Below are 14470 nucleotides of genomic sequence, written 5' to 3' on the forward strand. Positions count from 1 at the left end.
CTGCATGTTCGGACATCACAATGTCCCCTACCAATGAAACATGGTACTCACATCGCAGATACTAGTCTCTAACTCGAGCGGCCTATATCCTTCTTAGTGGCGGCTGAATCGACTAGGAACCGTTTAGAATATACAGTATTACAAATATGAGTTTCATGATACTCATCATATGAGCATCTCATATTCTTTCTACTATTTGTATATTCAAGGGCTTTATCTATGCAACTAGCATGGGTATACAGATAAAGATGTGCCAAAGTAATAATTTCAAATATTATTAAAATAAAGATTGCTTATACATAGAGTTTCATTGTGAACACTCGGCCAACACTTGGCTCGATGTGCACCTACTCTAACAGTATTGTGGCCCAAGTGGCCGCAAGGAGCGACACTCTTTCCACCACTCCTAAAAAGCCGGCCAGTGAAATTTTTTTGAGAAACGCGGTGAAGGAAGCCATTCAAACAGTGTTTTTTAAATTCAATATAATAGTTTTAATTTTTAAAGCGAATCGATATATATATAAAAAAAAATAGTTTATTTTTCAACCAAATCAAGAACGTTATTTACCCAGTCAAATATGACGACTTAAATAAAGTTAATCTTACAATCTCCTCCGCTAACTTGTTACTTTTGTGTACTTCCAAATTGGACGGCCTGTACGGAGGAATTTGTGGAGCAATGCATCAATACTTTGGAATGCTTTACCATTGGAGTGAGGAAGCAGAGCGGGGGAGTCGGCGGCTACCTTATCATCACCATAATATCTTTGTAACGTAGAGATAATTCTGTACAATATTTGCATTGGTATGTATCAAGACTCGGCGTAACATTAATCTGTAACTTGTTATGCAATATATATACTACCAACCAGTTATATATTGAAAAGCACCGGATCATCAAGTATTGATTTCTATAGGCGATATGCGGCACCTTGTTTGTCTACACGTGTTTTAAAAAAGAAATAAATTAATTAAAATTACTAGAGATATTTGCTACTTGTATTTAAATAAATGCCCTGTTGATGAATAGTGCAAAGATTTGACTAATGTGCTAAGAAGTTATGTGATTGGTGGTTTATGGTGGAACATGTGAGATTAACTGAATATTCTGAGAAGTTTTATCAGATATACCGAAATCTCGCATTAATCTAATGTTAAATAGAGGCTATAAGAAGATTAAGCTGAGAAAAAGGTGAATCTAGCCAGATTCGATTCAACTGTATTGATTTTTTTTCCTTTTTCTTTCTACACAAAGTATACCCTCCACTTCCTGTCCAGCATAACTCAAGAAGCTCGACTCAAACTTTATCATCCAACTCCTCATTAACTAATGGAATCAACTCTGTCATACCTCTTGGAGTCCGAGGCATCCTAGGTGTACGAGGGGTTCCGGGTGTTTGTGAAAGTATGTGCCTAATGTACCCGTAGAAGGTACATCCAATGAGTGTTACAGCACATCCAACTGCATTCATCGCCGAAATTGGGTTTCGGAAGATCAGCCATGAACATGTAACAGCCACCGCCACCTTGAGATGAAACAAAGAAACGAGATTTCAATTCAAATACCAATATAGGATGATAGCATTACATAGAAATTTGTAGTCCAGCTTGTCATACTTCAAAGAATTTAAACTTGTCAGCGTTGGAAAAACACGGGAAATATACATATAAAAATACATCCAGTAAATCTCAAGAATGAGAGGCTCGTACCTTAAGATTTCCGGCAACATTGAAGGTCACAGCGGTCGTGGAGTGTATTACATAAAATATCGAGAAGTTGAGGCAAAAAGCTAACACTCCAGACCCCAAAATGATGACGAGGGATGAGAAAAGCGAGGGACATGTACGAATCCATTCCACAACTCCCGATCCTTCGAGCAGCATAGCTGGTATGCCCAAGATCATGGTCGCAAAAGGTGCCATGTAGTATACTGTGTTTATGCTGAAGCCAGCCAAAAACTTTCTCAAAACACAAGCTATTATAGTGGAAAAAAAAATTAAGGTGATTCTGTGAACACTAAGGACGGATGCAACAGGAAGGCAAGGGGAGATATAATGGTTGCTCCACAACCTCAAATGAATAATTTTTTGAATTTTTGTGTGTCAATTTTGTTATAAGCAATGTTCTTGCTTCATTTTATTCTTGAATAACAAGCTGAAAGCATAAAAAATTTGATCAAAACATGAACATTGGAGCCAAACAATTGATCCTCAAGAATGCTCTCTGAGAAGCTTCCAGAAATAACAGTAGTCCAGAATGAACCCGATATATCAAACTTTCAATTATAACAACACTCAATAAAAGTCCTTGGTTAAAAGCGGGGAACAGATGGATATGTCATATGTGGTTCAATGAGTAACAGAATGATATAAAAAAAAGAGTGATCATGAGATATTGCTTTCTTCTACAAGGTAACCACGAAGATGTGTAAAAACACCAACTGTTTCATGGAGAAAAAGGAGATATTTGATCACAAAAGGTCAATGAATGAGTTGGGTTAATTAAAAATCCACAGATGAAAATGGTAGCCTACTACAGTTATTCCATTTACTGGTAAGTTCGATTTCCAAGTAATTAATAAAAAAGGGCGTGCAAAATCTTCAAAAATTTTGAATAATCATGCAAAAGTGGAACTGAATGCACTCTATAAACCAACGAATCACTTATATTAAATGAGGTGCATGAGTGTTGAATGGAAATTTACTGCACACGTGACTTCAATGTTTTGGTAAAACCAAATATATTTGTTGGTTTTCATCTTTTGACACGATTAAGTAAATCGAAACATATAATTTCGACTCAGTTCAGCACCATGCAAAATAGAAAACAATTTAAAGATAGATTTCTTTCTACTCTCACTGTACGTGTCATTGAAGTTCTCTTGTTGTACTACTACTGGTTTTAGGAAGGTTGATAGATAACAAATAGTTCCTCAGCTACTTTAAGCTAGGAAGGAGATACATGTAAAAGAACGATGGTAGGTTATAAGAAAGCAATCTGGAAGAGGAAGAACATGATTACGAAAAAGTAAATACCCATCAAATTTGTATCCATGCAACAAAGACTCTGCAAGAATCATTTTTGTAGAGGTAGCAAGACAGCCAAATAAAGCAGCAAAAAATCCCAACACATTGAAACTCAGCTCGGTCATAGAAGTGACTAAAATACCTCCAACAATTGGAATCAAAGAAGCCCAAATTCTCCAGTCAAAATATTTTTTTCCAGAAAAGCCACTGCAAGATAACTGTTTTAAAGGCATTGTGAGTACAAGTCTTTATTGACATAACAACGAGAAAGTTGACTTAATTTACAAAATAGAGGCAATGATATCAAAATGATTAAATACAGCGATAAATTTGAGGTTACTATGCATCAAATCATCATTATTTCATATTGCCTAAAATTGGCAGGAATAAAAACTCACCAGTTGTTGCAGGGGTGAAAGACTTGATGGTTTGCATGAAAGAAATAGGAATATAACGCAGGCTAACGTTTCCCAGAACTATGTTGATACAGAATATAAACGACATGGGAAAAATCCTCCTCCAGCGATCTTCGGGGTCAACCAGAATGAGTGGCTTCAGTTTTAGCACTTTAATTACCAGGTATGCACCTATAGCCGAAGATATAAAGTGAATACATGACACTGATAATGGAAACTTAAAATCCAGTTTCTGTCAAGGCAAAAAAAAATGGAAGATCTGGTAAGCAATAATAATCATCACATTCACATTCAAGATCATCATAACAGCAAAAATTCAGTAGCATTTTAATAACCAAAATACAATCACACCGTCATTTATACTATTTAAAATTGTCGCAGTGGAAATTAATCTAAAATAAATAGATCATGAAACTGCATAGAAGTATAGATGAATAATCATTAAGTTGGGCATCCACACGAGGCAAAATTTCATTTTAAAATTTTTTATTTGAGCTCTTAAAGAAATACTCCAAGCACAATTTTGAGAGTTTCTCGAATCTATTGGCTAAGATAATTCAACTTGAAATTAATGACCACACTTAACTTTCAAGAATCAAAACGAACAAAAGAAAACCATGGTAGCCATGATAAAAGTTGACCATAACAACAGCATTTTATAGTAATATGCTTAAAAACCATAAACGAGCAAAATTCCTCATCCCACTTCGAAAATTGAGAATAAACACAGACAACAGAGAGTCATAGACCAGCCTGTTCTATGTATTTACACGTGTGTAAAAAAAGGAAAATGCGAAGGCCATTCCTAACTCACGGTTGACAAAAGCATCCCTCGAATTGAAAGGACGATTCAAAAAACAATTACAAGATTGCACTGCCACAAAATTATTAAACAGAACCACGTTAGTATAATCAAAATTTCGAAAACAAAAATCAACGACACAGACAAATAACACAAAAAAAAAAAAAACAACCAACAAAGAAATGAAGCTGCAAATTTAGCAGCGCACAAAAACTTCAAAAACGATTCCTTAAATAATTCACGCTGTTTTTTGATGTCGTGTGAAAGCCGCGGACTAAAAAGACACCCACCTGAAAGATCCATTTGTTGATGATAATAACGGTGACATTGAAATCCCACCACTGGAGAATAGCTAATAAGGATCGAATTACACTCCACTGACACAACATACTCTCCTCCATGATTAATTTCACCACCTCAGACCAGAAAACGTATGAGCGAACAATCTTTGCCCATTAGATTCAAAAAAAAAAAACACCTAGAGAACGAACGATCACGCATATATAATAGAGAAACCCCAGATGAAATGCAAAGGAGCTCAAATGTAGTATGTGAAGAATGGAGGCGTAAAGTTAGAACTGTGCCATTACGCCTGGCTGGCCGAGGTGTTTTATTCCGGGAAAATGAGAAATCTGGCTTCATTTCCAAATTTTTCCGGAAAAAAAAAAGAAATATACAAAGTGTGCTGTCATTTTAATTAAATAATTTTCTTGATTAAACTATTTAAATCCTAAATATTATATTATTTTTGTTATCATTATATCAAAATTGCATTGCATTACTCAAATATCAAATCACTAAAGTTGTGTTTGAATGATTTGAAATTTAAGTAAAAGAATATATACGAGCAATATAAAATATCTTTCGTTTTAATTTCGAGTTCGGTGTATATAATGCATTTGGGACGTGGATTTGTCATCAAATTCATTCTAGGCAGTAGATCGAAATATGACATCTAATAATAATTTAATTTCATGACAATGATATTTTGTTATTTGTTTTGGTAATTAAAATGTAAGTCTGTTAATATAGTTTTACATCTTTAACTATCTTATCTTAATATTTTAATGTGTATGAAGTATGAATACCCTTTTCATTTATAAAAATGTTTATTCCATAAATTATTTTATTTTTTTCAAAAAAAAAATTAAAATTAGATTTCTGAGTCCAAACGATTGTGTTTGATTTGAATCAAAACCTAAGACAAAATGCGTGTTAGCGCCTTTGGGACCCGATTTATTTGGACACCAAGCAGCGCCAAAATATGTTCTTGAAGATTCGAATCTCTGAATTAACGACTTCATTATGTTAATAAGTTAGCTTTTAAGGTCAAATTTGGTAATATACATAGCTTCAATATCATCCATTATCACACTTAAAAGAAAGAAAGACATTTATCTTTTATGTTTATCCAACTTGGATATTTGGTAAGAGTAAATTCACTCGCATCCAAGATTTCTTGCTCGAGGTTTTCAACCTTTTCCAAAAACATCATGAAGATCAATAAATACTTGTGAAGATTGAACGGGATAATGGTCAATTTTTTTTTTAGCTTTACAAAATGTGCCACCAATACCAATCATCAAACTTTCATAATATCAATTATATGACATAAAATAAAATAATATATATAATTAAAAATATTATATATTTATAAAATTGGTTCGGTTAGGATTTTTCACCAAAACTTTGAACAAAACCAATTTTTTCGATATGATTAATTTTAAAACCAATATAAATCGATCGACTAAAAACAAAACCAACTATTTGATTTGGCTTTGGTTTCTACTCACCCCTAAATTGGGTAATGCATGAGATTGACTAATGTTTCAACTTCATTTCTTCAATGCTTGTTGCTTCCTCAATATCCATTGTTTTTGCCCTCTAAGCGAGAAATCCCTAAATCCACATAAAAATAAATATTTTTATTTTTTCTAATAATATAAAATAGAAGATTTTTTTTAGTCTTCTAGTCTAGTCTAGGAAATACAAATACATGTAGGTTATATGGTGTAATTCGATTTGGACTATTCGAGCTGTTTCACAACTTAGGTCGAAGCATCGAATCCGATTCACTCCAAAATAATAAAATGCCGCTCTGCTTTCTATTTCAATTCTCTTCAACAATGTCTTCCCGCTTCCAAGCAGCGGTGCTCGTATCAGCGCCTTGTTATCCGAACGCTGTTGCTTGGTCCGAAGAGAATCTGGTGGCGGTCGCTTCTGGTAGCCTCGTTACGATCCTGGTAATTGTTAACTTTTCAAAGTTTGCTGATTTTAGTATTGAATTGCTTTGATGCAATTTTACTGATACGATGTATAGCATTTGAGTCTCAACATTGAAATTGCTCAAGTTCAGAAGTATCCTGGCATTCAATCTGTTCTAGCTGAGTTTTTAGTTGATCAAGAATTTTGGGCTGTCAAGTGATTCTGTTAGTGTGAGGATTATGCAGATGAGATTATTAACCATGCACTGACATGAACAAGAATCAATTACCACTTATTCTGAGTCCAGTATTCTGTGATCCACCTGATGGGATCTGATCCCATGACTTAGGAAAGACAACTACTAAATCAATTGATTGCATATAATGTAATAATATTTCTGAATAGCATGCTTATTTTTTAGCCGAAGATTTTTGCATTGTTATTGAATTTTAAACGCCAAATTTATGCTTACATTTTAATCTACCTGATCTTCATAACTTGTGTGGAAGCTGTTTTATGTTGGAGTTCAATACATGATCTGATTTGAATTTGATAGAGAATCTTATAGTAGTTGGTCTATATAATTCATATTACCTTACTTTTTATTTGTTTTTTCAAATTAGGATTTAATTTTATACTGTTTGATTTAGCCTTCGAATCACTGGTATATGCTTGTTGTTCACTTGGTTAGAATCCTGCTAAACCTTCTGGAGCTGGATGTCGAGGTGTAATTTCTGTTCTCCCAAGCAAGCCTTTTTCCATTGGTGTCATAAATGCTGGAGGTACGTAGAATCATATTAAAAAATGAATTTCATAGTTTTGAATGAGCTCATTGTATGTATGTATGTACACAATTTGGATGCCATTTGGATTTCTGGGTTTGTGGTTTTACTGTGCAAATGAAAATTAATTTTGAGTTGAGGTTTCAAGTACTTTTTATTTTCTCCGGTCACTACATTTGATTTTGTTTTAATTTTGTCACAGGGATAGATGTTCTATCTGGGTGCTTGTTGCCAATGCATGTGTCGCGGGATACACAGCCATGTGTTAGGTCAATTTTCTGGTCTCCTGCAGGTCTTGCTAGCAATGCTGGGTACTGATACCATTACCCCTGATCGAAGTTTTTGTTTGAGTATGCAACGCAAGTTGCCTCCCTGAATTAATTCTACATTTTGCTATGAATCGTGCAGTTGTTTGCTTGCTGTTTGCACCACTGGGGGACGCGTCAAACTTTACCGCTTTCTCTTCTGTGATTTTTCGGCTGAATGGATTGAGGTATCAAGTATTTTATAAATGAAGCTTTCAGGAAGTAGTGGTGGCAGGACCAAAATTATGGTTCGAGCTTGCTATCTCTTCACTTTAATAATCTTCCTGAACCAAAAAAAATGGTGAAAATTTTAGCAATGGAATTGTTTCAATTCTTGTGTCTATAGATGCTCTTAATTATGTTCTTACTGTTGGTTCTGTGTTGGCTATGAGCCCATGAGTAGATTCATATTTGTGCTAATGTGTAAATTTGTTGTGTTAGAACTGGAGGCTTTTTTTATGTTTGGAGAGGCAATACCTAATCAACATTTCTTTCAAAAAGAATTTCATAGCCCTTCAGTTTGTTGTATTTACGATTTTGTTGCTTATGCATAATAAATGTCATGAATTTGGAATCTAGTATGTTATCTGTGATTCCTAAATTTAATGTTTGTTTTTCACACATTTGCTAAAGTTATAATCTGAAATTTTCTAGGTTATGGACATATCAGAGATGATGTATAATTATCTTTCCAAGATCAATTTCGGAGAGTCTCAAATTATATCTTCAGAAAGTTTAGATGTGAGTTGGTTCTATCTTTCAACTTTTTGCTGATTAACGTTTCTTGCATATCCCCATATACTTTTCTAGATGAAATATTCTTGATGACATAACAATTAATGATATGAATTCCAACTATTCTTCGGGTTTTTTCTTTATAAAGAAAGACATTTATCTTTTATGTTTATCCAACTTGGGTATTTGGTAAGAGTAAATTCACTCGCATCCAAGATTTCTTGCACGAGGTTTTTAACCTTTCCCAAAAACATCATGAAGATCAATAAATACTTGTGAAGATTGAACGGGATAATGGTCAATTTTTTTTAGCTTTATAAAATGTGCCACCAATACCAATCATCAAACTTTCATAATATCAATTATATGTCATAAAATAAAATAATATGTATATAATTAAAAATATTATATATTTATAAAATTGGTTCGGTTAGGATTTTTCACCAAAACTTTGAACAAAACCAATTTTTTCGATATGATTAATTTTTAAACCAATATAAATCGATCGACTAAAAACAAAACCAACTATTTGATTTGGCATTGGTTTCTACTCACCCCTAAATTGGGTAATGCATGAGATTGACTCATGTTTCAACTTCATTTCTTCAATGCTTGTTGCTTCCTCAATATCCATTGTTTTTGCCCTCTAAGCGAGAAATCCATAAATCCTCATAAAAATAAATATTTTTATTTTTTCTAATAATATAAAATAGAAGATTTTTTTTAGTCTTCTAGTCTAGTCTAGGAAATACAAATACATGTAGGTTATATGGTGTAATTCAATTTGGACTATTCGAGCTGTTTCACAAATTAGGTCGAAGCATCGAATCCGCTTCACTCCAAAATAATCAAACGCCGCTCTGCTTTCTGTTTCAATTCTCTTCAACAATGTCTTCCCGCTTCCAAGCAGGGGTGCTCGTATCAGAGCCTTGTTATCCGAACGCTGTTGCTTGGTCCGAAGAGAATCTGGTGGCGGTCGCTTCTGGTAGCCTCGTTACGATCCTGGTAATTGTTAACTTTTCAAAGTTTGCTGATTTTAGTATTGAATTGATTTGATGCAATTTTACTGATACGATGTATAGCATTTGAGTCTCAACATTGAAATTGCTCAAGTTCAGAAGTATCCTGGCATTCAATCTGTTCTAGCTGAGTTTTTAGTTGATCAAGAATTTTGGGCTATCAAGTGATTCTGTTAGTGTGAGGATTATGCAGATGACATTATTAACCATGCACTGACATGAACAAGAATCAATGACCACTGATTCTGAGTCCAGTATTCTGTGATCCACCTGATGGGATCTAATCCCATGACTTAGGAAAGACAACTACTAAATCAATTGATTGCATATAATGTAATATTATTTCTGAATAGCATGGTTATTTTTTAGCCGAAGATTTTTGCATTGTTATTGAATTTTAAACGCCAAATTTATGCTTAAATTTTAATCTACCCGATCTTCATAACTAGTATGTTATCTGTGATTCCTAAATTTAATATTTGTTTTTCACACATTTGCTAAAGTTATAATCTGAAATTTTCTAGGTTATGGACATATCAGAGATGATGTATAATTATCTTTCCAAGATCAATTTCGGAGAGTCTCAAATTATATCTTCAGAAAGTTTAGATGTGAGTTGGTTCTATCTTTCAACTTTTTGCTGATTACCGTTTCTTGCATATCCCCATATACTTTTCTAGATGAAATATTCTTGATGACATAACAATTAATGACATGAATTCCAACTATTCTTGGGGTTTTTTCTTTATACAGGTGATAGGGAGTCGAGATAATGCAGAATCTGAATGCCCTAATGAGCCACCTGTATCTAGTTTAAGAAAGGAAAGAAAACGAAGGAGACATAATGAAACTAATGTACTGCACACTACATTCACTATCTGATTTAGTTTTATCATTTTATTCCATGACATGAACCTCCATACTTACTAAATCAGCTTCAATGCAGCTACATGATCTGCTTTCAATTTGAAAAGTTGTGCATTTGATATATGCCATTACATTCAATGTGTTGCTATTTTTATTAGGTTGCTGCAAAAAAACTTGACAATGTAAAAGAAAACAATACATGGGAAATTATTCCCATATCTGTTTCTGAAGGGACACCTCTGAAGATCAAAGAATGCAATGTTCAACTAATAACGGCACAACAATATGCTTCTCGCAATGCAATGTTGACACCCCTTATTGTGGCTTGGTCACCGATTCTGAGGACATCTGAAGATTGGGTTTCTATTCCTCATAACTCCTCGGGCTGCTGCTCTATTCTTGCTACTGGATTGAAATGTGGTCTAATTTCATTCTGGAGAATTGATGCACAGAGAGTTGTTCCATTATTACCCCTAAACTCCATTGTAAAGCATCAAATGGTGGCTTTCTCAAGGCACATGATACATGCATCACATCTATTTGCTGGGCTTTATATGGCTCTGAAATTTCAAAACCTCAACTTCTTTTAGCGACGGGAAGTTCTAATGGGAGGTGAGTAACTAATTAACCTTTTTCTGTTTTCGAAGCCAAAAGTCTAGCACATTTGCTTGACATGGGTTAGAACTATTGAATTATACACACACATACATATAAGGTTTACCTTTTATTTGATTATAACATTTAATTTTGTGACTTTCCTCTTCTTTTTGTTTATAGAGTGAAGATTGGGCAGTGAATATTAAGGAACTGCTGAAGTCATCTGAAACTGTTCATGCTTCATTTTCTTTGCTGAGGGAGGTCAGCATATCCTGCTAAAAGTCTGCTACTTATCCTTTCAAAATTTAGACCAGCTACTTTGATTATATCTTATTTTGGAACTTGTGATTGCTCGTGTAATTAGGTTATTACTGTTGATTCAGCACCTGTCTTTATACTTTCATTTACTGCCCCCTACAAACACCACTAAATTTGTTCTTGGCTATTGGTAAAGGATCCGGATCATTTGAAGTGTGGACCATGAATATGACCAGCCATGAATTTGAAATAATTGGCTGTTATAGTGCGCATGACCACATTGTAAGTTCTCAACACCTTTTTTGGCATATGGAATGGCATATGATTTATCTTGTAAAATAACAATCAGGTCACTGGTTTAGCTTGGGCTTTTGATGGACTCTGCTTGTACAGCTGCAAACAGGTAATAAATATTGAAGGAAGTGTTTTATTGATATAAATATGAATTTTAGTATTAAGGGAGTGTTAGTACAACATATATTAAAAATTATAAAATCCATGTTAATTGCTTTTGTTATCAAGTAATGCCTCAAGCAGAAAGCCTTGAGGTTGAAAAGCTTGGTAACCCTCCAGATTATTTGATCAGTTCATGTATTACAGGACAACTCTATGAAAGCGTGGAATTTAGTTGGGAAAGCACTAAGGGAAATACACATTCCTTCAAATACTCCTGGTTTGAATAGCTCCCCGGATGTATGCATTAATTTTTCATGTTTACTTATGTTTTAAATTTTCATATTTGTTTCCAATAGACTCTAGATTTTCCCTGCAGGTTCCATATGTATATGATTCTTGCTTTGGTTTGGCAGTATCTCATGGGAGCTTGGCAATTGCTTTGGTATCATATTCCATCCGTCCATTCTCTTATAGTTGGAATGTCCATGAACTTATCCTGAATATTGTACTAGTTTTTCTATTTTATCAAATTTTAAGTCAAAATAATAAACTCACTCGATGTAGCGATTCAAGATTTGAAGAAAAAACTGAATTCTATTCATAACATTTTGAGAAAACTCTTAGATAACATACCATCCAAAAATTGAATTTTTACTTCTCTCATATTATGTTTCAGATGAGATTGGTCAATATCTTGCTTCTTGCCCTTTACAAAAATAAAGAAAATTTACTGAAAATAACAATAAAGAGGAAAATAGAAAGATCGAAATTTCATCTCTCCGGAACAGTAGTCATATAATAATACCTAGGAAAAGGAGCTTAGTTGACTGAAATGACTCTAAGCAATGGAATCTCTTGATCCGTTTCTTGCACTTGGTCACCTTTTACCTTATGCTGAATAGATGTCATTGATACCCCTGTACTTGAATCTAGTTCTAAGAAGTTTGGTGTCTGTTATTTGCAGGCTCGAATATTTGATTCTGATTTATTAAATCCCATGTACCAGGAAAGGTGAACTTTTAAAATTATATTTTCTGGTAACAAATTATGAAATAGCAACTGCCATGTGGATAGATGCTTCCAACAAACAAGCACCCACATTTCTTTAAAAGAAAATTTTGATGATTTAGTCAAAAGCTGAATGGAAGCTATAAGAACTAACCGTTCAAACAGTTACCTATGTTTGATTTACCAATAAATGTTATTGTAATTTTACAGAACTCAGAAAGCTGCTATCGAGTTCCTTTGGATTGGAGGGCAGCAATTGGACACTTCCTCCAATATATGTTTTGATATTGATTTCGGATCATTTCCTGGTTTCCCTGAGGTAGAATTAATTTGGTGGGAAAAAAACATATCATGGTCTTTGATTCTGTGTGGGAGTTTCAGTGGGCTTCTGAACATTTGGGATATTGTGGCAGCCCTCACGTCTTTCAAACAGTCGATACCAAACTATGTAGAGCATATTCTGCAGAAATGGTTGACATCTTATTTTGGATCCAATTTTGGCATTTGTACTACGTTCTTGTCTACGGCATTTAAAATTTTGCCCACTCTTTTAACCCTTAATTTGCACCTCATCAATGTAATCATCAGGCATGTTGTGCTTAAAAATGATGAGGTGAGCGAGAGTAGAAAACACCAAGACTTGGAAAGATTCAGTAGTGCCATAGAGGAACAGACAAATGTATGGAAGGAGTTGCAGTTGTGCTGTGAAAATGAAGTACGGAGAAGACTTGTTGGTTTATATTTTTCGGCCATTTTAGATCTTCTGTCAGATGTGCCAACAAATTTTTGCGATGTTGGCTTTTGGCGTCCTGATGAATGGCCACAACTGGAGCACTATATCTCACTTCATGAGAAAATTGTCGAGGATGATTTAAAATTTCTTGCTGCCAAAGTTGGTAAAATTAAGAAGAGGTAATTCATGATGTTCTTATCTTTGTTGAACTTCTTTTGGTTCATTCATGCACACATACATAGAATAGCATCTTAAGATACTGTATCAATCTATTAGCTGAAGGATGGTTCCATTCTTGCTTTATTAACAGGAGAGAGAGTTTTGAATATGAAGAACATTGCAGTTTTTGTTCAGCAATTGTGCCATTTGAATCAATAGAATACGCCATTTGTTCGGGAGGGAAGAATGGCAATGGAGTTGATCAAAGCCATAAGCTACACCGTTGTTATGTATCTATGCAACTTTGCCCTGCTAAATATTCCTGGTTTTGCATGTGTTGTCAAAGACGAGCTTCAAAGTTGGCACCTCTAATTTTTTTCACGATGCCTTTTTACCCTTCCAATTTTAAATATTTATTCGAATCTTCAGCCTTCAAGAAATCTTTCTCACCATGTTGTCCCTTATGTGGGATACTTCTACAAAGATTACAGCCTGAATATTTACTCTCCCCATCTCCAGTATAACGAAATTCCTCTTTAAAAACTGTCAATGAAAAGTCCGCCCTCTCGACTGAAATCCTCAGTCAGCAGCCCCTTACAATCTATGATTTATGACAGGCCTCTATCTCCGTCAGCAGGTCTGTGTTTCCAATTTTTCCTTCTGCGGTGCTTCTGTGAAAATCCACTGATATGTCCTATACATAATAACTACCATGGAAGGATGTTTATTCTATTAATTGGTAGGAAAAATATGGTTGGATATTTGAATTTCCTAGTATTTTGTATTTGTTAGAGTAGGTGTCCAGCGAGCCAACTTGTGGCTTGGGTTTTTATTGGCTCTAATGTAAAACGATCTTTATTTTAATAATATTTTACAGTTTTGTACAATTATGATATTTACTTTATCTGTTTACCCATGTAAGCTGCATAGATAAAGTCCTTTGGTGCTTGTGTGCAAGTGACTTAAGTAAAAATGCTTCTAGAAAACTTTGAAAGAAAATGCTATATTGCTTGAAAACTTTGTAGTTTACAATAAGAGCTTCACCCTATTTATATTAATCCTATTTATACTAGTAGCTTTCTACAATGAAAGCGATACATATCAACTCTCTAGGAGGTTCTAAGATCTACACTCACTAGTAGAAAAATCGGATTTTACTTC

At 34.3% G+C, this 14470-nt stretch overlaps 1 protein-coding gene and 1 pseudogene across 1 annotated transcript; one reads left to right on the forward strand and one right to left on the reverse strand.

Moving 5' to 3' along the window:
* Positions 1 to 825: 825 nt before the first annotated feature.
* On the reverse strand, positions 826 to 4892 carry LOC140827944 (UDP-galactose transporter 1-like; annotated as a pseudogene).
* Positions 4893 to 6371: 1479 nt separating this feature from the next.
* LOC140804444 (uncharacterized) lies at positions 6372 to 13805 on the forward strand. Its single transcript, XM_073160474.1, has 15 exons — positions 6372 to 6488; positions 7142 to 7232; positions 7435 to 7543; positions 7641 to 7725; positions 9816 to 9902; positions 10045 to 10146; positions 10317 to 10517; positions 10936 to 11016; positions 11363 to 11416; positions 11614 to 11706; positions 11786 to 11851; positions 12374 to 12420; positions 12628 to 13329; positions 13461 to 13634; positions 13739 to 13805. The coding sequence occupies exons 1-15, from the start codon at positions 6372 to 6374 to the stop codon at positions 13803 to 13805; spliced, it is 2076 nt and encodes a 691-aa protein (XP_073016575.1).
* Positions 13806 to 14470: the final 665 nt, after the last annotated feature.

Source organism: Primulina eburnea, chromosome 1 (assembly GCF_022965805.1).
Source record: "Primulina eburnea isolate SZY01 chromosome 1, ASM2296580v1, whole genome shotgun sequence".
In the NCBI taxonomy this organism is placed as follows: Eukaryota; Viridiplantae; Streptophyta; class Magnoliopsida; order Lamiales; family Gesneriaceae; genus Primulina; species Primulina eburnea.

What these genes read in the sequence shown, in the direction of transcription:
- LOC140804444 (XM_073160474.1), top strand. Translation starts at nt 6,372, where the DNA reads ATGTCTTCCCGCTTCCAAGCAGCGGTGCTCGTATCAGCGCCTTGTTAT. An exon ending in GTAGCCTCGTTACGATCCTG is followed by an intron (nt 6,489 to 7,141) that starts GTAATTGTTAAC and finishes TCACTTGGTTAG; the next exon opens with AATCCTGCTAAACCTTCTGG. An exon ending in TATCTTCAGAAAGTTTAGAT is followed by an intron (nt 9,903 to 10,044) that starts GTGAGTTGGTTC and finishes TTCTTTATACAG; the next exon opens with GTGATAGGGAGTCGAGATAA.